General features: G+C 35.5%; 3 protein-coding genes across 7 annotated transcripts; all 3 read left to right on the top strand.

The window, feature by feature from the left end:
* Positions 1-266: 266 nt before the first annotated feature.
* On the top strand, positions 267-10530 carry LOC107704145 (MARVEL domain-containing protein 2-like). Of its 5 annotated transcripts, none has more exons than XM_016507004.1 (9): positions 267-473; positions 1658-1712; positions 3359-3485; positions 3666-4820; positions 5440-5475; positions 6527-6672; positions 6777-6948; positions 7411-7461; positions 9630-10530. In XM_016507004.1, the coding sequence occupies exons 4-9, from the start codon at positions 3714-3716 to the stop codon at positions 9747-9749; spliced, it is 1632 nt and encodes a 543-aa protein (XP_016362490.1). In that variant the 5' UTR covers positions 267-473; positions 1658-1712; positions 3359-3485; positions 3666-3713; the 3' UTR covers positions 9750-10530. The 5 variants fall into 5 exon arrangements, with proteins under 5 accessions (XP_016362490.1, XP_016362492.1, XP_016362489.1 ...); XM_016507006.1 differs by lacking the exon at positions 3359-3485 and adding an exon at positions 1807-1908; XM_016507003.1 differs by having other exon boundaries at positions 1658-1743.
* A 496-nt stretch (positions 10531-11026) lies between these two features.
* LOC107704142 (occludin-like) lies at positions 11027-19709 on the top strand. Its single transcript, XM_016507000.1, has 9 exons — positions 11027-11115; positions 11433-11492; positions 12281-12947; positions 13045-13212; positions 15422-15549; positions 16960-17142; positions 17216-17387; positions 18523-18564; positions 18651-19709. Exons 2-9 carry the CDS (start codon positions 11434-11436, stop codon positions 18747-18749), a joined length of 1518 nt encoding a protein of 505 aa, XP_016362486.1. The 5' UTR covers positions 11027-11115; position 11433; the 3' UTR covers positions 18750-19709.
* Positions 19710-20477: 768 nt separating this feature from the next.
* LOC107704144 (occludin-like) lies at positions 20478-23435 on the top strand. Its single transcript, XM_016507001.1, has 4 exons — positions 20478-20868; positions 20942-21113; positions 22249-22290; positions 22377-23435. The coding sequence occupies exons 1-4, from the start codon at positions 20669-20671 to the stop codon at positions 22473-22475; spliced, it is 513 nt and encodes a 170-aa protein (XP_016362487.1). The 5' UTR covers positions 20478-20668; the 3' UTR covers positions 22476-23435.
* The last annotated feature ends 233 nt before the right edge of the window (positions 23436-23668 follow it).

Genomic DNA, 23668 nt, shown 5'->3' with positions numbered 1-23668 from the left:
ATCATAAATGACATCTTTATAGTGAAGAGGAACCACAAACTCTTCCTGAAGTGAGTCACATCAGTGAGTTATTCAAAATATATCTTATTTAATATCGTCCTTATTCCCAGTTTGCCCTATTATTACTTCTTTACTTTAAGAATTACTTCAGTATTATATTACTCTATTATGTACACCAATATATTATTCTTAAAATATATATATATACCTGTCCTGTCCATGATAAAGATCATGCAAATTATGTCACCAGTTTCAGTCCATGTCGTCATCGCGCTTACAGCCCGTGAGAAGAAGAAAGAAGTTTCTGACAACAGATTTAACAACATTTGAAAACAGTTTTATCTCCCTCTTCAGGTAAAGTCTTCAAGTCTCTGCTGACGTCACACGCTGGGATAGGCTGCGTCACGTGGTACAACTTTCCAAACCTGAGTGTTTCCCGAAAAAAAATGTGGAGAAACAAAACCCTGGCTAAGGTAAGACGAAATCATCCTTGAAGTATATTATATGATCTCTATGTACAATACCCGTATATAGTAAAACCAAACCGCATTTCTAAGGATGTGGTCGCTGTTGTTTTATTAGAAACGCATCTGTCTGTCTGTCAGTGCTGTTGTTGTCATGTCGTTCAGTTGCAGTTTACTAAACGTTCTTATGCTTTATATTTCAAACAAGTCTTAGATAAAGCAGAGATCTTAGTTTTGGGAGTAGATCTACGCACTATTTAGGATAAATTGCAATCATTTAAACTTCGCTGACCTGTTGATCCCGCAGTGTTTTTCTTTGGCGCGTGTTCACGAGGTGCAACATTGTTTCAGTTTAGCATGGAATGTATCGAATCATTGTAGAATTTTTGGCGCGGACATATTGTATTATTCACTACTGGCAGTGTTGGGGAAAGTTACTTTTAAAAGTAATGCATTACAATATTGCGTTCCTCCATACAAAAGTAACTAATCACGTTACTTTGTTACTTGTTATGGAAAGTAATGCGTTACGTTACTTTTGCGTTACTTTTTAAATCTGGACAGGGCTTGCTTGTTCGTTTTTAAAATAAAAAAGTTATATTTTTGGCAAATATAAAAGCCTTTTCACACCAAAAGTGAAATGAATAAGCCTCAGGCTGAAGGGAAAGTAAATTTGCGTAATATTTTTTTAACATAATTTAAGTGAGATATGTGCATATTCAGTGCATATTCATATTTATTTTAGAACTACCGTAACAACATCTGATTTCTCTCAGCATGGGGACAGGAGAGTTGTCAATCAATAAATTGGAAAAAAAAAGTAACTTGCGTTGCTTAATTGAAAAAGTAACTCAGATATTCTCTTGTAAATTAAAAAGTAATGCGTTACTTTACTAGTTACTTGAATAAAGTAATCTGATTACGTAACTCGCGTTACTTGTATTGCGTTACCCCCAACACTGACTACTGGTAATTAGTTGCATTGTTGAATTGCTGCCAGCAACCCACAAAACAACCATTAGCATGTACTATGGTATTTATATCTCATACATATGTTTACCATGGTCAAGAAACATGGCATTACTTTGGTACCTTTTAGTACTTTTAATGACGTAGATACAGGTATTTTTGGCTCTTCATGAATGTGTTGATTTCTTTTATTAATATAATCCCTTCTTGTTACTGTCTTTCAGGCCTTTGGATTCACATATATCATTTGAGGTTTTACACACTGAACTCAAGCCCAATGTAAGTCTTGCTCAGTGACTGCGTGTGAAAGGTATTCCATAAAAATGTCTTGTTCTTTCTCATTCGTAATACTTTTCTCTTGTTGTTTCATTAGGTAAACTATGCTTAAGGAAGAACGTAACATGGAGATTATTGTTTTCTTTATTTTATGCTGTTGACCTGTGATTGCCCAATCAGACGTCTAGTTCTTGAACAGGCATGCTCATTTCTGTCTCTGTGGTTGTCTTGATTCTATCTATGTCGTAAATGTTTGGGTTGCAGTCGTATCTTCAGTGGGTTTAGAGTTAATGCTCTTGCTAGTGGACGACGGGTTACTGTTACAGTCGCTGCTATGTTCAGGTTACAAAGTTGGACCGCCTGACCTGGGGAGCACCTGTGTCCGAGAACATATATTGTACATAGATCAATATAAACATTTATCACACATCTTTGGAATACTTTTTTAATCGTAGCATTACATGGTCAAATATTTTTTTTAATAAAGTGTATGATTGTCCCACAAAGTAGTTCTAGTTTCTGAATCTACATTATTACTTAAATATTGCTTACACATACTCTATATATAATTCTATTTAGCAAGTTCACTTATTCATCCTTTAAGACACTGTTGCTTCCAAGGTGTTTGTTTCTTGTACCTCTACCTGGTATCCCGAATGGTGATTATTTGTGTCGATAGCCTCTTATTTGCTTTGGAGAAGGGTTTTTTGCATAATGTCTTCATTCTTTTGCTTTTTCTTGCACTCCTTTCACTTGTATAGAGGCGTTTCCAGCTCCGTAAGTGGATGAAATCGTCAAGATTTATCTTAGTAAAAAACAACAATTTTGCATACTTTGCTACAGTTTCTGTCATATTTACGTGTTCTAGCACACAATATATCTGCTCTACAATAGCAGTTCTCAACTGGGTTTTTTTCAGGGCATAGATTTTACATCGCACGTTTACGTTCTACTGCTAGTGTTATCTGTATGCACCAAGGGTCTGAGAGTAACGCAATTTCAATTCTCTGTGTGTATGTGCTGTACATGTGGAAGAATTGACAATAAAGCAGACTTGACTTGACTTGACTTGACTTACTGATGACCCAAAACTGTACCATAATTGATATATAAGTACAATCTAAAAAATGCTGGGTTGTTTCAACCCAACTTTGGGTCAAATATGGACTAACCCAACTTTTGGGTTAAAAATTTTAACCCAAAAGTTGGGTTAGTCCATATTTGACCCAAAGTTGGGTTGAAACAACCCAGCATTTTTTAGAGTGCAAGTAAAAATGTATTTAATATCAAACAATGTTTGACTGGATGCACTGACTTACTTTGATGTAATCAACAAAGGTTTGGGGAATCAGAAAGCTTCTATTTAAAAGTTGATAAAACTACTTATTTGTTTTCTTAACTTTGCAAAACTGTTGAGGAGGTTTGACTCCAAAAAATAAAAAAAATAATAAAACAAATCTCAAACTTTAGAAGTAAAGTGCAGTGCTCACTCTACAAACTATGCTTAATTATAGTCAGTCGCATTGTTCAGAACAGACATATGACCAATGTTTGGGTCACAAACTACCAGTTGAGAACCACTACTCTAGAAGAACTAAAACCAGTTTTCTAGATCTTGTCCTAAGCCTTTTTACTTCATGTTCCTTTAGGGATAATGGCATATTCTGGAGGAGACGCTATTCGTCATTGTCTATAATAATGGTTTTCAACTGGTTTTGCTTCAGGACCAATGCACATCAACTGATGACCCAAAACTGCGCCATAATTTATATAGAAGTAAGCAAAAATGTGTTTAATATCAAACGGCGTTTGCACTTCCTTTGACGTCAACAACAAAAGTTATGGGAATCAGAAATTTTGGGTCACGAACCACCAGTTGAAAACCACTAATCTACAAGAACTAAAACCAGTTTTCTAGATCTTTTCTTTAAGCCTTTTTACTTCATGTTCCTCTAGGGATAATTTATATATTCTAGAGGAGACTCCATTCGGTGTGTCCAAAACATGCCCCACTACAACGATGTACACACAGGCTCGTTTCCGAGTCTTCATGGATTGACTGATCACAGGACATCTGACTCTTTATGCTCCGAACCTCTTCCACCACCTCCCCTACCGGACCAACCACCGATAGGCCCCGAGTTTGACCCCAGCGGAAGCGAGGACAACGAGGACTCTGCCCTCGACATCAAACCTGTCCACCGTTTCATCCCAGACAAATGGAAGAACTTCTTCAGGTCCAGCAGCGGAAGCAGCAAGTTGAAGTCAATGTTGGGCTCGAGCAGCAAGAACACGACCACTGACGGCGTTCGTTGTTCTCCGCCGCAATCACCATCAGTTCCCGGTTCCTACTGCGACCCGTACGGCGGATCCGGAGGCAGTTATAACTCATGTAAAGAGCGTGAAGCAATGCTGTTGGGGAACCCTGTGGAGTCCATTGATGGGCATACGGTGCACACAGCTTTGACATACAGCGAAAAAGTTGAGGAATACAACCAGCGCTACGCCTACATGAAGTCTTGGGCTGGACTTTTACGTATTCTTGGTTGTGTCGAGCTGCTTCTTGGAGCAGCAATTTTTGCATGCGTTTGTGCTTACATTCATAAAGACAATGAGTGGTATAACATTTTCGGATACTCGCAGCCTGGTGGGTTTTACGGAGGAGGTTACAGCGGCTCTTACGGAGGAGGTGCTTACGGCAATGCCAACTACACCGGACCCAAGACGCCGTTCATCCTAGTGGTGGCGGGATTGGCGTGGATAGTGACCGTAATCATACTTGTCTTGGGAATGACCATGTACTATCGAACTATCCTTCTAGACTCAAGTTGGTGGCCTTTAACAGAGTTCTTCATAAACCTGACTCTTGCAGTCCTGTTTTTGGCAGCGGGTTGCGTGTACGTGAATGACACCAGTCGAGGTGGACTCTGTTACTATTCGTACTTCAATAACGGCATCAATGGCGCTTTCTGTCGCACTGAGGCTGGGCAGACGGCCGCTATCATTTTCCTGTTCTTCACCATGATCGTGTACTTGGTCGGAGCCATTGTGTGTCTGAAACTGTGGCGTCACGAGGCGGCTCGGCGACTACGAGAACGTAATGGGCAGGAGGTGAGATTGTTTATTTTGATTTCTATTTCTGTTGCATACTATATTCTAAACCAGTGTTATTTTAGTATCAAGATGCTATTATAGTTTTTTGGTTAATATTTTGTTATTTTTGTATTTTAATTTTTCATTTACATTTACATTTTACTTAAACTTTTAGTACATTTGTTTTGTTTTTGTCATTTTTTTTCAATGTCTATATATATATTTATTTCAGTTTTAGTTATTTTGGTACATCAAGTTAAACTAAATTAAAATGTGAGATGTTGCTTTTGCAACTAGTTGAAATAAAATAATTATATTTTATTATTAAAATGATTATATTTTATTTCAGTTATTGCTTATTCTATTTCAAGTAACGAAAATCGTTACTATGTTCTAACCCTGCACTAAACAAAATAATTTCAGATTGGCTGTAATTTTGTGACATTGTGCAGCATTTTTGCTTTTGTGAACCGAAAAATCACTGTAAAACCATGATGTCGTATCTTGTTAGAACATGTATATTATTGCTGTTAATCATGATGTCATTGCCAGTATCGTCATTTGTTCTAATAACTCTAATATAGTTGCAAAAATTAATAAAAACAATAATTGATTCACCTCGACTTTTGTGTTATAGATGCAGCCAAAAGATTATCCTGCTGCTGTGCATTTGGCAAGTATTTTCTGTCTGTTCTCATGTTTACCCATGGTGCATTGCCATCTGCTATATGACGTGTTGCATGTAGCCTTTCACAGCATACTGGAAACCAATTTGGTGACTAATATAACAAAATATAATTCATATAATGCAATCATATTTAAATGCATGTTAATGCTGATGTTATTCAGTTATTTCTGAGGTAATATACTTGCCTTCCTCCATGTTTGACAGCGACAAACAAGCACTTGTATGAAACCTTACAGAACAGAATGCTGCAATATTGACTATTTCTATTTTTATAGGCTAACCTAGACGTTAGCATCACCCTGGTTTCTTTTGACAGAAACCCACTAGGATTTTTCAATTGGCTTTTGGATTATTGTGGAAAATAAGCTCTATGACTAACAAAAGTTTATGATTCTTCCATGTTTTGTTCATCATGAGAGCTTCACAAATAAGCACAACTTTTAAGAGTTTTGAAGCCTAAATACAATCGCCAGAAGTAAACGGCTAAACATAGGCTATAAATGAATTACACCACAATCACATGACTTTCAGTCTTCATTTAAAAACATTTTCTCTGAAAGTTTGAGTTTGAATAGCTTGCAAAAGTGTGATTATATCTGTAAAATCAGACTAGTGAGTAGATGAGTTTACCTGTTCAGCTTGTAGACATTTAATGTCCCGACAACCTCTGTAGTCCCATTTAGACACTCGTTAGCAACCCCCATTCTCAAGACTAGTAAAAGCTTTAAAAAATCACAAGGGTATTACTGATGTATTTTATGTTATAAAATAAAATGTGAAAATATTGTGTTAACCATAGACTTAAATTCAGACATTTAACCAAAAACCCATTCAAAAACCCATTGACTTCAGGACGATGGAACCAGAAGTGCTAAAATGCAACTCGTTTCCGGGTTTTGGCCCCCAAAAATACACCCATCCCTGCAGCACTCCATTAATAACCATAACTAAGGTGGGCGGGGCTTAGCAAAGGGTCAGTTTGTGATTGTCAGAGAATATTCCTGGCAATTTTGCATCATCCTCTTTGCTCTAATAGGTTGTTGATGGTTCAAGGGAGCCGATGCCAGTCTCAGCGCCGGTACAGCACACTGCCACCCCTGCCGTCGCCAAGCCCAAAGTTGTGAAAGGGCATATTCCAGCTGGACTCGCTCCAAAACCTGTGATCATGCCGGACTACATCGCGTGAGTATTTGCTTAAAAGAGAACTCACAAGAGGGTATTTTATGACCTTGAGATGCTTTTGCTCTGTGATTAAGCTCATTCTTGTGTTTTGTCTTTCCCTGCAGTAAATATCCAGCTATCCGAACGGATGAGCAGCGGGACCAGTATAAAGCCGTGTTTAATGACCAGTATTCTGAGTATAAAGAGCTGCATGTAGAAGTTCAAGCGATACTGAAGAAGTTTGATGAAATGGATGTGATGATGCAGAATTTACCACAAATCCCCACCAGCCATATGGTCAGTTGAAAATTGCTTTTATTACTTTACACGTGCATATGAATGCTCATATAAAAAACAAATATCAAGCACAAATCAACAAGAAGTATATGTGTGTGTTTTCATTTGGAATTATTTTATTTTTTGCAGCATGCTCCCTGTTGGATGTTAGAAAAACATTAAACAAATGTTTTGATGCTTCAGCTTTAGAAATTGTAAATTTGCTGTTTTTAAAGATACTGCAATGCCACAGGACTTAATGCGTTTTGTTTTTGCATTTTTAAGCAAAGGATTTTACCCTAAATGTTGTCATGTTATAAAAAAAAAATCTCCTATATCTAGTTGTCTCTTTTACACATTGCTTTTGTTCCTCTTTTATAAGTTGCTTTGGATAAAAGCGTCTGCTAAATGCATAAATGTAAATCATGAATTTCAGGAGAATAATTCTAGTCTACTGAAAAAATCTCTCATTTTTGATCATAGGAGCGTGATCGCATCAACAAAATCCTGCAGGAATATCAGAGGAAGAAGATGGTGAGTTATTGGCATCCATTCGACGAGTGGTTTAATAAAACGTATGACTGTAAAACTGTCTTTATTTAATAAAAAAAAAAAATCCTTCACAAATCAACAAGAAGTATATGTGTGTGTTTTCATTTGGAATTATTTTATTTTTTGCAGCATGCTCCCTGTTGGATGTTAGAAAAACATTAAACAAATGTTTTGATGCTTCAGCTTTAGAAATTGTAAATTTGCTGTTTTTAAAGATACTGCAATGCCACAGGACTTAATGCGTTTTGTTTTTGCATTTTTAAGCAAAGGATTTTACCCTAAATGTTGTCATGTTATAAAAAAAAAATCTCCTATATCTAGTTGTCTCTTTTACACATTGCTTTTGTTCCTCTTTTATAAGTTGCTTTGGATAAAAGCGTCTGCTAAATGCATAAATGTAAATCATGAATTTCAGGAGAATAATTCTAGTCTACTGAAAAAATCTCTCATTTTTGATCATAGGAGCGTGATCGCATCAACAAAATCCTGCAGGAATATCAGAGGAAGAAGATGGTGAGTTATTGGCATCCATTCGACGAGTGGTTTAATAAAACGTATGACTTTAAAACTGTCTTTATTTAATAAAAAAAAAAAATCCTTATGACAAAGGAATTTTTTTTTTTTTTTAAATATTAGTGAAAAACCGATTAGGCCATTCTGTCACTTGCAGAATCATGCATAATCTAGTTGTAAAAAATAATGTGATTTTGTGCATTATACTTTTGTTTTAGGGTTCAGTGTTGAAAACATTCCACATTAACATTAATGATGGGTCAGATGGGTTCTTACAGTTTAAACCATGCACAAATGTACACTTAACAAACATTAATGTTGGTAATTTTGTTATACATTCATCTACCAAAAGTGTAGTACTCTCAGCTTAGTTTAACAGATATTACTATATTTAAATCCTTCTTCCAAAAAATCAGCACAGAAAGTGTAAAAAAGTCTGCAGCTTCTGTGTGGGCCTGTACACTGGTAGGTTTTGGAAGGAGGATGAGGAAGGGGGCGGAGGCTGTTTTTCCCACAAGATTCGCCCCAATGTGTCTTTTCAAGAGAAGGAAATAACTGTAGTCACTCAAAACGTCAGTGGCTCCTCTTTAAAGACAGTTTGAGCCATATTTTGAGCGATAGAACAGGAAAATTAACATGTCATGCCACAGCCAAGACATGCAGTTTTGTTTCTGTGATTTTCTAGCAATTCATGTGAGCTGCATTAAAGGAATAGTTCACCCAAAAATGAAAATTTACTGAAAATGTCCTCACCCTCAGGCCATCCAAGATGTAGATGAGTTTGTTTCTTCATCAGATTTGTAGAAACTGAGCATTACATCACTTGCTCAGCAATGGATGCTCTGCAGTGAATGGGTGCCGTCAGAATGAGAGTCCAAACAGCTGATAAAAAACATCACAATAATCCACAAGTAATCCACACCACTCCAGTCCATCAGTTAACATCTTGTGAGGTTTGTTTGTAAGAAACAAATCCATCATTAAGACGTTTTATCTTCAAACCATTGTTTCCGGCTATCTCCTATATAGAGTCCTCTATCCATAATACTGCTTTCTCCAAAGAAAAAGTCATCTCATCTGAATCAAGAGAGAAATATGCATAGATCAAGCACCGTTTACAAGCTAAAACAGTTTCAAACAAATATGTAAGAGGTCAACAGGGGATGGACTTTTTTGGATGAATCATTATTATGGACTCATATTTTGGCCAGAAGCAATGGTTAGAAGTTAAAAACGTCTTAATGATGGATTTGTTTCTTACAAACACGCAACTTTTCTCTTCCCAAGACATTGATGGACTGGAGTGGTGTGGATTATTGTGATGTGTTTATCAGCTGTTTGGACTCTCATTCTGACGGCACCCATTCACTGCAGAGCATCCATTGCTGAGACAGTGATGCAATGCTACATTTCTTCAAATCTGTTCTCAGGAAGAAAAAATTAATCTACATCTTGGATGGCCTGAGAGTGAGTAAATAGTCATTTTTGGATAAACTATTCCTTTAAAAACTAGTTGTTCAGTTTGGTTGTAGAATGCAGAATAACCTATTTTAATCACTGTTTGTGGCCATTGAGAGAATATTTAGTTCTCACTCTTCATGGTCTTATTTATGTCTATGATGTGGTTTTGTCCCAAGGATCCTTCATTTCTGGAGAAGAAGGAAAGATGTGAGTACCTGAAGAACAAACTCGCGCACATCAAGCAGAGGATTCACGAGTACGACAAAGTCATGGGCTGGAACGATGGTTACGGCTGAAACGGGCAGCACTAGATTCAATCCTTCATTTTCATGCTGGGATATCGTATTACACTGAACATGTGACCACTGTATCTGCAGAGCCATGCTAGTCTGGATTTATGTTACAAACAGTAATCCAATGAGGGATCGATAACTTGCATGCTCTTAATGTACAGCTGATCCTTGAGCACTGACTGAAAATATTTTCTTTTTCATTTTGTATTTCACAATGCCGACTAAAAGTGCAGTAATGTTTAAAGAAATACTCCGTGTTCAGTTTGTGTATGAATACAGAACTGCTGTTTTTTATCCGTTCATTTGAATGATTTTATGCATTAATTCATTTTTCTGCTACTGTGTTGAAGTTCTATTTGATCTGAACAACAGCCTTGTCCTGATATGTTCAGTGTTGTAAATGCATTTTGATGAGTTGAATAGGTGATTTATATGCAAATACTGTAACGAGTGAAAAGTCGAAGCATTTCATGCAAATTTGTTGTAACTGAAATAATCTTTGCATTAAAAAGTCTGGTCACTTCAGACACAACAGAGCATATGCTTCCTTTCCCTCCATGGCTGATTGCAACATAGACATAAAAATCTTAAGAACTTCCTTATTCCCTAGAAACTTTCATTACCCCTCTTTTAAAGAAAGCATTAGTTCTCCATCTCTATCAATTCTCCATTTCCGCCACAAACCGCAGCAGCCGTTTACAACTGCAATTACATTGGAATAAAAAATACAAATAATGCAATTATAAAACTTGTGACATTTTACACTTTATTTCTCTGCTCAAACCTATGGCATGTTCTCACCATCTGGGGAACTATTTAAAGATTTTAAGATAAAGTTTGTAGAGTAGATTTTTTTGTAAGTACATTTTAAAATAAACTAATCTCTGTAACATAAACCTCACCACACCTCTGTGCGTGTGACTCATTCTTTTATCTCTAAGATATCTGTATCATGAAACCAGATGATCTCTTTATGGCTGTTTCAAAATCTAGTATGCTGTCTATCTAGACAGCATTTTTACGCACCATAGGCATCGAACCTTATTTTGAGGCATTTATAAAGGTAGATAATTGTCTACATAGGTATCAATTTGAAGCACATGAAGCTGTCTCGTTAGGGAGCTCGTTAGGATTTGAGCCACGCTCTCTCGCTCTCTCTCTCTCTCTCTCTCTCTCGCTCTCTCTCGCTCGCTCTCTCTCTCTCTCTCTTGCTCTCTCTCGCTCTCTCTCTCTCTCTCTCTCTCTCTCTCTCTCTGTGTATGTGTGGGCGTGTTTTGTGTGTGTGGGCGGGGTTTAATCATCTTAAGGGCAGGTTGTTTGTCTCACCTGAGCAGTGAACATCAGTGCGCGAGAACAACTCCGCAAACAGGTGAGACTGAAACTACTATATATATAGTCTATTATGTAATCCGTTCTGTAATCAAAATTATAGTATATATCAGTGTATATATCTGCGTTAATTATAAGATAATTGATGCCGACGGTCACAGAATTACTTCAGAAACAACTATTAAAATATTACATTTGTACACCGTGTTCGCTGAGTTTTACCCACTAATTGTCTTTTTGATTGCTTTCTGTTCAGTCGTAATGAGGTTGATAATATTGAAATTAGGTAAAGTGCGTATGATACTCATTTTTATACTCCGTGTATTTATTAATATTCATGTTTTTGTCTCTTTTCAGAATGTCTTCGAGGCCGAACGGGAGTCCTCCGCCCTATGATTATCATACAGAGGATGGATAGTAAGTGTTGAGTTTCACCTCGGTGTTTCTTTGGATTGTGTTACATGGGTTTAGATTTCTTTTAACCTCTTTTGCCTTTGTTTTTTTTTTATAGAGAGGAATTGAACTGCACAGCCAGAATGAACTGTTTCTGTACGAATTAAATAAATATAGGGCTATGAATGGCTGTTGGGTGGTGTGTGTTCCCATATTTATGTGACCAATATTGGTAGCGACCAATATTTGTTATTTTTTGGAGTGATTAGGCTGGTATTCGATTTTATTTTATATTTTATTTTCCTGTTACAAGTTTCAAAAGAACTGGGAATTCACTGATACTTATAGATAGCTGATTATTATATGTTATGGCTGAAAGCCTACATGTTATAATAGTTGATAGTATATCTATCATATATGTTTTGCCTGTTTTTATACAATATAACACTCACACCAGCACACTTAGACACTACAAATTAAATTATACAATAAAATATTGAATATAAAAAGATTGATAGTGCTTTTGAAACCTGGTGTAGGAAAAATGACATGGTTTGAAATGTAAAAAACACAACAACAAAAAAAGACAATACCGAACAATACTGATATCTTGCATTCAAGATATCACACTAAGTCAAAATATATTGCTGTTTTAAACAATTTCTCCAAAACCCGAATATGATACAGGTATATTCACTAATATCTTGCATCCCTCATTCAAAGATTTGAGCTTTAGTGTGACTTGTTTTTATGTTATCTAAGTCAGAATGTATTGTGTCCTTAAAAAAAACTTTGGACCATTTTCTCTCCAGTAATGTTGCCCCGCAGCCTGCGTATTCGTACTATCCTGACGAGGAGTTCCAGCATTTCTACCGCTGGACGTCTCCGCCGGGCATCATAAAGATCATGAGCGTCATGTCAATCATCTTCTGCGTGGGCATCTTTGTATGCGTGGCCTCGACGCTGGCCTGGGATACGGATGCAGGAGCAGCTGGATTCGGTGGTTATGGAGGTTCTTATGGAGGAGGCTCATATGGCAGCTACGGTGGAGGAGGCTCATACGGCAGCTACGGAATGGGTGGCTATGGAATGGGTGGATCCGGAGGTTACGGAGGCTACGGTTACGGGATCCTCGGCTCTCAGAACGACCCCAGGCAGGGCAAGGGTTTCATGATCGCCATGGCCATCATCACCTTCATCATTCTGCTCGTCATCTTCATCATGATCATCTCGCACCAGAAAGTGGCTCAGGGAAGGAAGTTCTACCTGGCCGTCATCATCATCAGCGCCATCATGGCTTTCCTCATGTTAGTTGCCACCATAGTCTATCTGGTGACTGTTTACCCAATGGCCCAGTCGTCCGGATCGGTTCAGTTCAATCAGGTTTACGCCATGTGTGCCGCTTACCAGCAGCCTCAGATGACGGGTGGGTTCGTGAACCAGTATCTGTATCACTACTGCGTGGTGGATCCTCAGGAGGTGAGCACAAATCGTGTAAATCTCAGGAGGTGAGCAGTAAATCGTGGTCAGTTTAAGTCATTGTGCTCTAACAGTGACCTCTTTGTTTCTCATCCAGGCAATCGCTCTTGTTTTGGGCTTCATTGTCACCGCGGCCCTCATCATCATCATGGTTTTTGCCATTAAAACCCGTCAAAAGATCAATCATCACGGGAAGGACAACATCCTGTGGCGCCATGTGAAAGAAATTGGTGATCAAAACTCGCCGCAGGATGTAGAGGATTGGGTGAGTTTGATATTATTGTTCTTTGCATTGTTAGTCGAAGTTTCATCTGTTCTCCAATGTTTCTCCTAAAATTCCTTGGGTGAGAAAATGTCTCAAGCTAGTCAATAGTTATCAGAGTAGGAGTAGACTGAAAAAATTGGTGTAGGATTTACAATTTTCCCTTAGAAACTGCTGGTCAATTTCACAAATATTTACAAGGAAATGGCATCACATTGAATTAAACATTTAAGTTTTGAAGTAGAAAGACAGAAATGATTTTCTTGTAAAACATACTCCGATAATCTTTGTTTTATTTACAACCTCAAAAAATATATATTTTTTAAAAGTATATACAGTTTTTAGAATTGTGAGTGACTTTTGATTGCAGACATTTGTATCTTGGCAAATCTGAGCACGATTTAAGACATTATTGAGCTCTCTTCAGAAACTCTAGAAATTTGAAATTGGGCTAGATTCTCAAGAGGAAAAGCTGGGGAAATATCGGGGATATTGTGATCTCCAGCCCTGGAAAAGTCATAGAAATTCTTATAAATAATTCATTCATTCAAATAAATAAATAAATCAGAAATCAGTAAACCAATTATAATAAATTATAATAAAAAATAAAAATCATTACAATTATTTTTAATCTTAATTAATGAAATGTATGAAATACATTTAATTGGTTAGAAATAACTTTTTTTCATGAGTAGAATCTCCATAACAACATGTCTCAATTTAAGTTATCAGAAACAAATGTACTATAAAAAAATATATTTTTTAAAGAGGTCATATGATGCGATTTCAAGTTTTCCTTTCTCCTCCACAAACCCAAGAGCCTCAGCAGCAAACTCAGCTGGAGCAGCAGGCTCAGACAGGACAGGTGTGTGTGTGTGTGTGTGTGTGTGTGTGTGGGTGTGAATGGGTGTGTGACAGAGAGAGAGAGAGTGTGTGTGTGAGAAATTCAGCAGTTACTGAGTGAAAAATTTTCCAACTAAATCCTACACCAAATGTTTAAAGTGAAAGATCAAAAGGTGCAAAGCCCCTGAGAAACTGAGTTCTCATTTGCTCCCCACTGAATGGTGTAGAAATGGCAATTACGATATTGAAGATCATTTGTGACTTTTAGTGATCACTCAACTATGAGCCTTTGTCCTAGAACTTGTAGTCGTCTACTGTGACTTGAAGAACTATAATTTTTTTTTTTTCCATACAGAAGGTCTATTCTACTCAAGGTGAAGTTAAGATCAGCTTAGATTCTACACCTGTGCTCATTTCTGTTGCCAAACAAAGAGTTATTTGACTTCCTCCAGTCTCCACGTAGCATTAACCTGTTTATCTCTTAGAGGAATAGTCGTGGTGGTTGGGGGAGGGAAGAGCTCGCCGTTGGTTTCTGGGTGTGGTTTGTTGTGACAGTTTCACTCACATATATGTGCTAGACATGTTAATGGTGCTTAACAGAGGCCTCATTTTCTTTGTGAAATCTGCTTTAATATTTTACTAAATCTTTTTCGTAGTTTGATTTTTGGGCCATTTTGGAAGATATTCAGTGGATCAATGTAAATAAATAGCTTTTTAGGGCATGTAGATGTATAATGTTGTAAATCTGATATTTTAAGATATGTTTTTATTAAAAGATGAATATTGGATCTGAATAGAACATCAAGATATTTGGGTTTCCAAGCAAACGTAGATATTTATGTGTTTGCATTTTGTTTAATGCTCAAGGACGAACTGGTTCAACCAGAAACTCAAATCTATGTGCAGCAAAAGGGATTGTGTTTTCGGTAATACGGCTCATGTTAAATCAGACTGCGATTCTATTAAAAAAAAAATAGCTAGAAAAGATGTGGAAAAGGTCTTATACAGATCTTCTATAGTATTTGTTGACTCCCTCAGGATAGACGCGTTGAAACATGTTTGCACCAAAGAATCCACCTCAAGCACTGAAAACTGAAACCACTGAAACCATTTGAGTGAATCTCACAAAAACTGTCCAGAAATGTTAACTTCATGTGACACGTCTTAATTCTTTAGCAATCCCTCTGATGATATTAATAATGTCTTGTTCTTATTACTGTAATAGGGGACAAAATAATGCAATTTGTAATGTGCAATTGTAAGTACACCTGTCATGGCAGTATTTGGTGTACTGAATTTAATTTATGCATAAATAATATGACTCGATTTTACTTCAATCATATCTTAAGGCTCTCTCTCTTTTTCTCAGGTGAATGATGTGAATGGAGTCCCTGAGCCGCTGCTGGCTGACTATCCCATGAAGGCTGGAGGGTCTAGAAATGATCTAGATGACAACAGCACAAATTATGACAAACCTCCTTACAGTGAAAGTCCTGTGTGAGTATGGCCCTCAACTCATCTGTGCGGTTCTGCATGTGACGTAGAGTTCGGCTTTGAACACAACGCACCTGATTCTGATCTGTTTTTAAAAATCAGATTTTGGGACTGATTGTTCATACTGATGTTTTGAAAGTGTTGAAATAAGATCTGTGTGTCACAATATACTCAGTGTATCTACATGCTGGAATACAATTATTATTATTATTATTATTATTATTAAAAAATAGCATAATGACAATAGAAGAGATATGATTATGATGTGTAAATTTCAATTTAAAAATAGAAAATTAAAAATATAAAGGAATACAATTTTAGTAAGCAGTTTAGTGTTAGTTAGTAATTTAGTAAAAAAAAATTGTTTACATTTTTCAAAAAAAATTGCATTCATTTATTGTACTGTATTGTGGTACAACATTATTATTATTATTATTTTTATTATTATTAAAATTAGCATAAAGACAGAATAGAAGAAATTATTATGTGTGAATTTGAATTTAAAAATATACAAATTGTTAAAAAACAATACAAGTAAAACATTTTTTAAAATTCATATTTTTTATGATAAATTTTTTTCAAATCTATCTACATATATTTGTTGCATTTTATTGTGCTACAACTTATTATTAAAATTAGCATAAAGACAGTAGAAGAAATTAATATGAATTTCAAAAAATAAAGGTCATTATAAAAAATAGAATACAATTTTTTTTTGTTTTTAAATCACAATTTTGAATTTTTGTTTTGTTTTGTTAAAATGTATCTACATATATTAGTTGCCATCACTGTAAAAAAAAAAAAAAAGATTGCTGTGATTAATTCCTACAACTTAAAATTCAACATTAGAATAAGTAATGTGTTTCAACTTAAAATAAATGTTGTGCTTGACTTAAAATTCTAAAAGTTTAGCTACTTTAGTTTAGTTCATTATGATGCTGTCCTTCATCACCGTTTGATAGTTGTTCAGCATGACACTTGAAACTTTGTCAAATGAAAAATTCTGCAAGTTGCTTGAAAGGAAATGAAAGTGGACAGAGTTACAGAACAGGTCGTGCAGAAACCGCGTCATCAGACGTTACTGAGATAAAGGGAGTTTACACATTCTTTCACTTCCTCGTTTCTGTGTTCCTCTCGGATCGGAATCATTTCTGAAAATGATGTGCGTTCTGGAGACTCACTGTGACCATTGTGCCAGTTTAAACAGCATGACGAATACCTCAGCTATGCATACTTCATCTCAGAAGTAGCCTAGCACACCGTAGAAAGAATGACGACACAGTGGAGGAATGAAAACAAGGTCTCGTGTAATCTGCCCTGTGTTGTGGTTATGAGCTAATTGCTTGTGTCTTTGTGCATTTGAAGTTTGCATGATTTATGGGTCAAATGTCTGCTCATGTTTGTGATGTTTAGGGAGATTGAGCACAATGTGCCCATCCGTAGTTCAGTCCCGCTGAGCAGCGGATCAGAGATGAACAGCTCTGCAGGACGGCCCAAGAAACGGCGCGCTGGACGCCCGCGAACTGCTGACGGACGGGATCACGACACGGACTACGCCTCCTCTGGAGATGAGCTGGACGACGATGACTTCTCCAGGTGAGTTCACTGCTCTGGGTTTATAAGGTGCACTGGCGTTCGAGATGAGATGCATGTGATTTTGTTTTTCCAGTGAATTCCCTCCCATTATTAATAATGAAGAGAGAGAACATTACAAACGCCTGTTTGACGAAGACCATCAGGCGTACAAGGAGCTCCAGGCAGAAATGGACCAGATCAACAAGCGTCTGGCTGAAGTGGACCGGGAGCTGGATGACCTGCAGGAGGGCAGTCCTCAGTTCCTGGTATGAAAAGATTCAGCGACGACTCTCAATAATTCTCATTACCGAGAATGAATAAGTACAGGAATATTGTCATTATTTATTATTCTTTTTATTAAATTAGCATAAAGGCCGTACAAGAAATTTGATTATGAAGTGTAAATAAAAAAAAAAAAAGTCAATTTAAATTCTAAAATAAAATTCAAGATAATAGTCCTCAGTTCCTGGTATGAAAGTCTTCAAGGTTCAATGATAATTATCATGAATTGTCATTACTGGGAATTAACAAGTATCGGAATATTATCATTATTTTTTATTAGTATTGTAATAAAAGAATTATAAAAATAAATTTAAACAACAACAACATACTTCTACTACTAATTATTATTATTATTATTATTATTATTAAAATTAGCATAAGGAGTACAAGAAATATCATTGACTAATAATTTAATAAATTACAAATTTAAATGCCTATTACTAAGAATTAGTAAGGACTGAAATACAATTTTTATATTATTATTATTATTATTATTACTACTACTGTTAAATAGTTAAAGTAGTAATTTCTATAACTTATTTAAATAATAATTATTAAATTAGTATTTATTATTATTGTTAATAATTGATATAACTTATTAAATGTATTATTATTATTATTATTATTATTAAATTAGCATAAACACAGTACAAGAAATATTATTATGATGTGTAAATAAAAAATGTATATTTAAAATTATATTCCTCAGTTCCTGGCATGAAAAGTCTTCTAGATTCAATTATAATTATCATTAATTCTCATTAAGTACTGGATTATTATTATTACTATTAAATTAATTTAATAATAATAACTTATTTAATATTACTTATGTAAATTATTATTATTAATATTATTTGTTTTACTCTCAGTATGCTAATTTGAATGATTATAATGATTATAAAAATATAAATGTCAATTCAAATAAATAATTTTTTCCCCTTTTTTTTCTTTTAATTTTGAGTTGAAATATGACTTGCGTTTTGGAAGATTCTCCCATTGTTGCATGACTCATTTGCCTTCCGATGGAAAGTTCCTGTTGGTTACGCTGTGTTTGTGAATAATTAACGTTAGCATGAGTCACTGCGCTTGTTGCTGACTTCAGTCATTCTCTCGTAACAGGACGCCATGGACGAGTACAACTCGCTGAAAGACAAAAAGAGGGTAAGAATGAGCTGAATCCAAGATTTCTCACAGAAACGAACAACAGTGAAGGATGTTATCTGATGCATTTCCCACTGTCTCTGCAGAGCGGCGATTACCTGCTGAAGAAGAAGCGCTGCAAGCACCTGAAGGCCAAACTAAGCCACATCAAAAGAATGGTCAGCGATTACGACCGGAGGTCCTGAAGATCATTCCCATCACATTAGAGAAGAGCGAGCTTCTGGACAGTATTGTGACGGCACAGATGTGTTGGTGTCTGTCCAGATGTGTGGGTCGTTGCCACTCGTGAGCTGGGCTGTGTTGCTTTCTGGACATTTGATTGATAACGCATGTAAATATTCAAGGCATTCGGATTCGTATTGCTCAGTGCAATATTTTCCCAGAATCCTTCATGAACCACTTTTAAAATCAGGTTTAACTAATGACTAAATCCTCATCAGTTCTGTAGTTTTTTTGCTGCAAATGTCCAATTAGCTGTTACAGATTTAACATGAACTTGTTGGTGTTTCAGTACAGCGTGTTTGTTTTATAATGGGTTTTTTTTCTTGGTGGGTAAAATACTGTGCCAAATAATTTTACCAGGTGGGTGGTTTGAACTCTTGATAACTAGTATGTCTGTATAAATCAAGCTGTGATCAGTTACAGGTTAGAGATAGCCTAAAAATTTAATAGTCTTTTAAGCTATATTTATGCCATTTTAAAAAACTTTTTACATGCTGGTATGTAAATATGTAATTTATATGTTCAACCATGTGATTTCTTTTAATTGTTTTTGACAACTAATAAAATCATTTTTAATGCCATAATAAAATTGACCACACATTTACTAGTACATTGAGTGTTTGTGGTTTCTGAATGGATGTCAATTAAAATCCACAAAAAAGCTATTAAACCAGTTTCTTTAATTTTAGACATCAAAACAATGTCTGTCTGTCACAAAGAAAGGTTCCTGTTTCTTTTAGTAATGCACCGAATTTCAGCAACTGAAAATGAAGATGTCGGCACCGTCGAGTTCGACTTGTGGATTTTTATCGATCTTCATAGCAATAAGATTTGTTACTTTTGATATGAAACCAAGTCTGAGCTTCAAATTTCTCAACTTTTTAAAGAAAATCGTGATAAATCGCTGTAGCGCCTCCGTTCAAGCGGTTCGTGAACCGATCCTCTTCCTCTTCACTAGTTACAACACGAAATAAACATGAATGAACATCAGAAACTATGCTGAAAGAAAAAGAACAACTTCCCAAAATGTATCATGTCTCATGTAATTGATCAATCAGCTTGTAAACAATAAGTCACGTAACATTACATTTACCTCAGCAAATTTAAAGGGGTAGTTCACCTAAAAATGTAAATTCTATCATTGTTTTCATTTATCGATTCCTATTCAGACGTAGTAAAAATGCACATATGTAGTAAATCAAAAAAATTTTATATATCTTTTTCTCTTTAATTTTCAAAACAACCCTCGATTAGAAAAAATAAATCTAGAGGAGTATTTTGCTAAATACTGTATGTGAACTATATTACATATTATTATTTTACTTAACCTGTTGTCTTTATTTAATGTATGTTAGAATAAACCTGTCATAAAAACCTTAAAATCTTTTTACAGCCACATTTATATTTCAACAGCCAATTGGAATAGAAATATAATTATATCATTAAAAGGCTTATATAAAATCTGCCTTGATTAATAAATAAAATGTATTTTTGATTTAGTTTTTTTCTTGGCTAAAGGAACGCTTCATTTTCGGTTTTAGGATTAGTTCACTTCCAGAATAAAAATGTCCTGATAATTCACTCACCCTCATGTCATCCAAGGTGTTCATGTCTTTCTTTCTTCAGTCGCAAAGAAATTAAGGATGATGTGCGTTCTGGAGACTCACTGTGACCATTGTGCCAGTTTAAACAGCATGACGAATACCTCAGCTATGCATACTTCATCTCAGAAGTAGCCTAGCACACCGTAGAAAGAATGACGACACAGTGGAGGAATGAAAACAAGGTCTCGTGTAATCTGCCCTGTGTTGTGGTTATGAGCTAATTGCTTGTGTCTTTGTGCATTTGAAGTTTGCATGATTTATGGGTCAAATGTCTGCTCATGTTTGTGATGTTTAGGGAGATTGAGCACAATGTGCCCATCCGTAGTTCAGTCCCGCTGAGCAGCGGATCAGAGATGAACAGCTCTGCAGGACGGCCCAAGAAACGGCGCGCTGGACGCCCGCGAACTGCTGACGGACGGGATCACGACACGGACTACGCCTCCTCTGGAGATGAGCTGGACGACGATGACTTCTCCAGGTGAGTTCACTGCTCTGGGTTTATAAGGTGCACTGGCGTTCGAGATGAGATGCATGTGATTTTGTTTTTCCAGTGAATTCCCTCCCATTATTAATAATGAAGAGAGAGAACATTACAAACGCCTGTTTGACGAAGACCATCAGGCGTACAAGGAGCTCCAGGCAGAAATGGACCAGATCAACAAGCGTCTGGCTGAAGTGGACCGGGAGCTGGATGACCTGCAGGAGGGCAGTCCTCAGTTCCTGGTATGAAAAGATTCAGCGACGACTCTCAATAATTCTCATTACCGAGAATGAATAAGTACAGGAATATTGTCATTATTTATTATTCTTTTTATTAAATTAGCATAAAGGCCGTACAAGAAATTTGATTATGAAGTGTAAATAAAAAAAAAAAAAGTCAATTTAAATTCTAAAATAAAATTCAAGATAATAGTCCTCAGTTCCTGGTATGAAAGTCTTCAAGGTTCAATGATAATTATCATGAATTGTCATTACTGGGAATTAACAAGTATCGGAATATTATCATTATTTTTTATTAGTATTGTAATAAAAGAATTATAAAAATAAATTTAAACAACAACAACATACTTCTACTACTAATTATTATTATTATTATTATTATTATTAAAATTAGCATAAGGAGTACAAGAAATATCATTGACTAATAATTTAATAAATTACAAATTTAAATGCCTATTACTAAGAATTAGTAAGGACTGAAATACAATTTTTATATTATTATTATTATTATTATTACTACTACTGTTAAATAGTTAAAGTAGTAATTTCTATAACTTATTTAAATAATAATTATTAAATTAGTATTTATTATTATTGTTAATAATTGATATAACTTATTAAATGTATTATTATTATTATTATTATTATTAAATTAGCATAAACACAGTACAAGAAATATTATTATGATGTGTAAATAAAAAATGTATATTTAAAATTATATTCCTCAGTTCCTGGCATGAAAAGTCTTCTAGATTCAATTATAATTATCATTAATTCTCATTAAGTACTGGATTATTATTATTACTATTAAATTAATTTAATAATAATAACTTATTTAATATTACTTATGTAAATTATTATTATTAATATTATTTGTTTTACTCTCAGTATGCTAATTTGAATGATTATAATGATTATAAAAATATAAATGTCAATTCAAATAAATAATTTTTTCCCCTTTTTTTTCTTTTAATTTTGAGTTGAAATATGACTTGCGTTTTGGAAGATTCTCCCATTGTTGCATGACTCATTTGCCTTCCGATGGAAAGTTCCTGTTGGTTACGCTGTGTTTGTGAATAATTAACGTTAGCATGAGTCACTGCGCTTGTTGCTGACTTCAGTCATTCTCTCGTAACAGGACGCCATGGATGAGTACAACTCGCTGAAAGACAAAAAGAGGGTAAGAATGAGCTGAATCCAAGATTTCTCACAGAAACGAACAACAGTGAAGGATGTTATCTGATGCATTTCCCACTGTCTCTGCAGAGCGGCGATTACCTGCTGAAGAAGAAGCGCTGCAAGCACCTGAAGGCCAAACTAAGCCACATCAAAAGAATGGTCAGCGATTACGACCGGAGGTCCTGAAGATCATTCCCATCACATTAGAGAAGAGCGAGCTTCTGGACAGTATTGTGACGGCACAGATGTGTTGGTGTCTGTCCAGATGTGTGGGTCGTTGCCACTCGTGAGCTGGGCTGTGTTGCTTTCTGGACATTTGATTGATAACGCATGTAAATATTCAAGGCATTCGGATTCGTATTGCTCAGTGCAATATTTTCCCAGAATCCTTCATGAACCACTTTTAAAATCAGGTTTAACTAATGACTAAATCCTCATCAGTTCTGTAGTTTTTTTGCTGCAAATGTCCAATTAGCTGTTACAGATTTAACATGAACTTGTTGGTGTTTCAGTACAGCGTGTTTGTTTTATAATGGGTTTTTTTTCTTGGTGGGTAAAATACTGTGCCAAATAATTTTACCAGGTGGGTGGTTTGAACTCTTGATAACTAGTATGTCTGTATAAATCAAGCTGTGATCAGTTACAGGTTAGAGATAGCCTAAAAATTTAATAGTCTTTTAAGCTATATTTATGCCATTTTAAAAAACTTTTTACATGCTGGTATGTAAATATGTAATTTATATGTTCAACCATGTGATTTCTTTTAATTGTTTTTGACAACTAATAAAATCATTTTTAATGCCATAATAAAATTGACCACACATTTACTAGTACATTGAGTGTTTGTGGTTTCTGAATGGATGTCAATTAAAATCCACAAAAAAGCTATTAAACCAGTTTCTTTAATTTTAGACATCAAAACAATGTCTGTCTGTCACAAAGAAAGGTTCCTGTTTCTTTTAGTAATGCACCGAATTTCAGCAACTGAAAATGAAGATGTCGGCACCGTCGAGTTCGACTTGTGGATTTTTATCGATCTTCATAGCAATAAGATTTGTTACTTTTGATATGAAACCAAGTCTGAGCTTCAAATTTCTCAACTTTTTAAAGAAAATCGTGATAAATCGCTGTAGCGCCTCCGTTCAAGCGGTTCGTGAACCGATCCTCTTCCTCTTCACTAGTTACAACACGAAATAAACATGAATGAACATCAGAAACTATGCTGAAAGAAAAAGAACAACTTCCCAAAATGTATCATGTCTCATGTAATTGATCAATCAGCTTGTAAACAATAAGTCACGTAACATTACATTTACCTCAGCAAATTTAAAGGGGTAGTTCACCTAAAAATGTAAATTCTATCATTGTTTTCATTTATC

Source organism: Sinocyclocheilus anshuiensis, unplaced genomic scaffold (assembly GCF_001515605.1).
Source record: "Sinocyclocheilus anshuiensis isolate Anshui unplaced genomic scaffold, SAMN03320099.WGS_v1.1 scaffold690, whole genome shotgun sequence".
Taxonomy (NCBI): Eukaryota; Metazoa; Chordata; class Actinopteri; order Cypriniformes; family Cyprinidae; genus Sinocyclocheilus; species Sinocyclocheilus anshuiensis.
This window is presented reverse-complemented; position numbering and strand designations above follow the sequence as displayed.

Coding starts and splice junctions, on each gene's coding strand:
- LOC107704144 (XM_016507001.1), top strand. CDS start 20,669: ATGTTTGTGATGTTTAGGGAGATTGAGCACAATGTGCCCATCCGTAGT. Junction 20,869..20,941: donor GACGACGATGACTTCTCCAG/GTGAGTTCACTG, acceptor TTGTTTTTCCAG/TGAATTCCCTCCCATTATTA. Junction 21,114..22,248: donor AGGGCAGTCCTCAGTTCCTG/GTATGAAAAGAT, acceptor CTCTCGTAACAG/GACGCCATGGATGAGTACAA.
- LOC107704142 (XM_016507000.1), top strand. CDS start 11,434: ATGTCTTCGAGGCCGAACGGGAGTCCTCCGCCCTATGATTATCATACA. Junction 17,388..18,522: donor AGGGCAGTCCTCAGTTCCTG/GTATGAAAAGAT, acceptor CTCTCGTAACAG/GACGCCATGGACGAGTACAA. Junction 18,565..18,650: donor CGCTGAAAGACAAAAAGAGG/GTAAGAATGAGC, acceptor CTGTCTCTGCAG/AGCGGCGATTACCTGCTGAA.
- LOC107704145 (XM_016507002.1), top strand. CDS start 3,714: ATGCCCCACTACAACGATGTACACACAGGCTCGTTTCCGAGTCTTCAT. Junction 4,821..5,439: donor GAGAACGTAATGGGCAGGAG/GTGAGATTGTTT, acceptor TTTGTGTTATAG/ATGCAGCCAAAAGATTATCC. Junction 6,949..7,410: donor AAATCCCCACCAGCCATATG/GTCAGTTGAAAA, acceptor TTTTGATCATAG/GAGCGTGATCGCATCAACAA.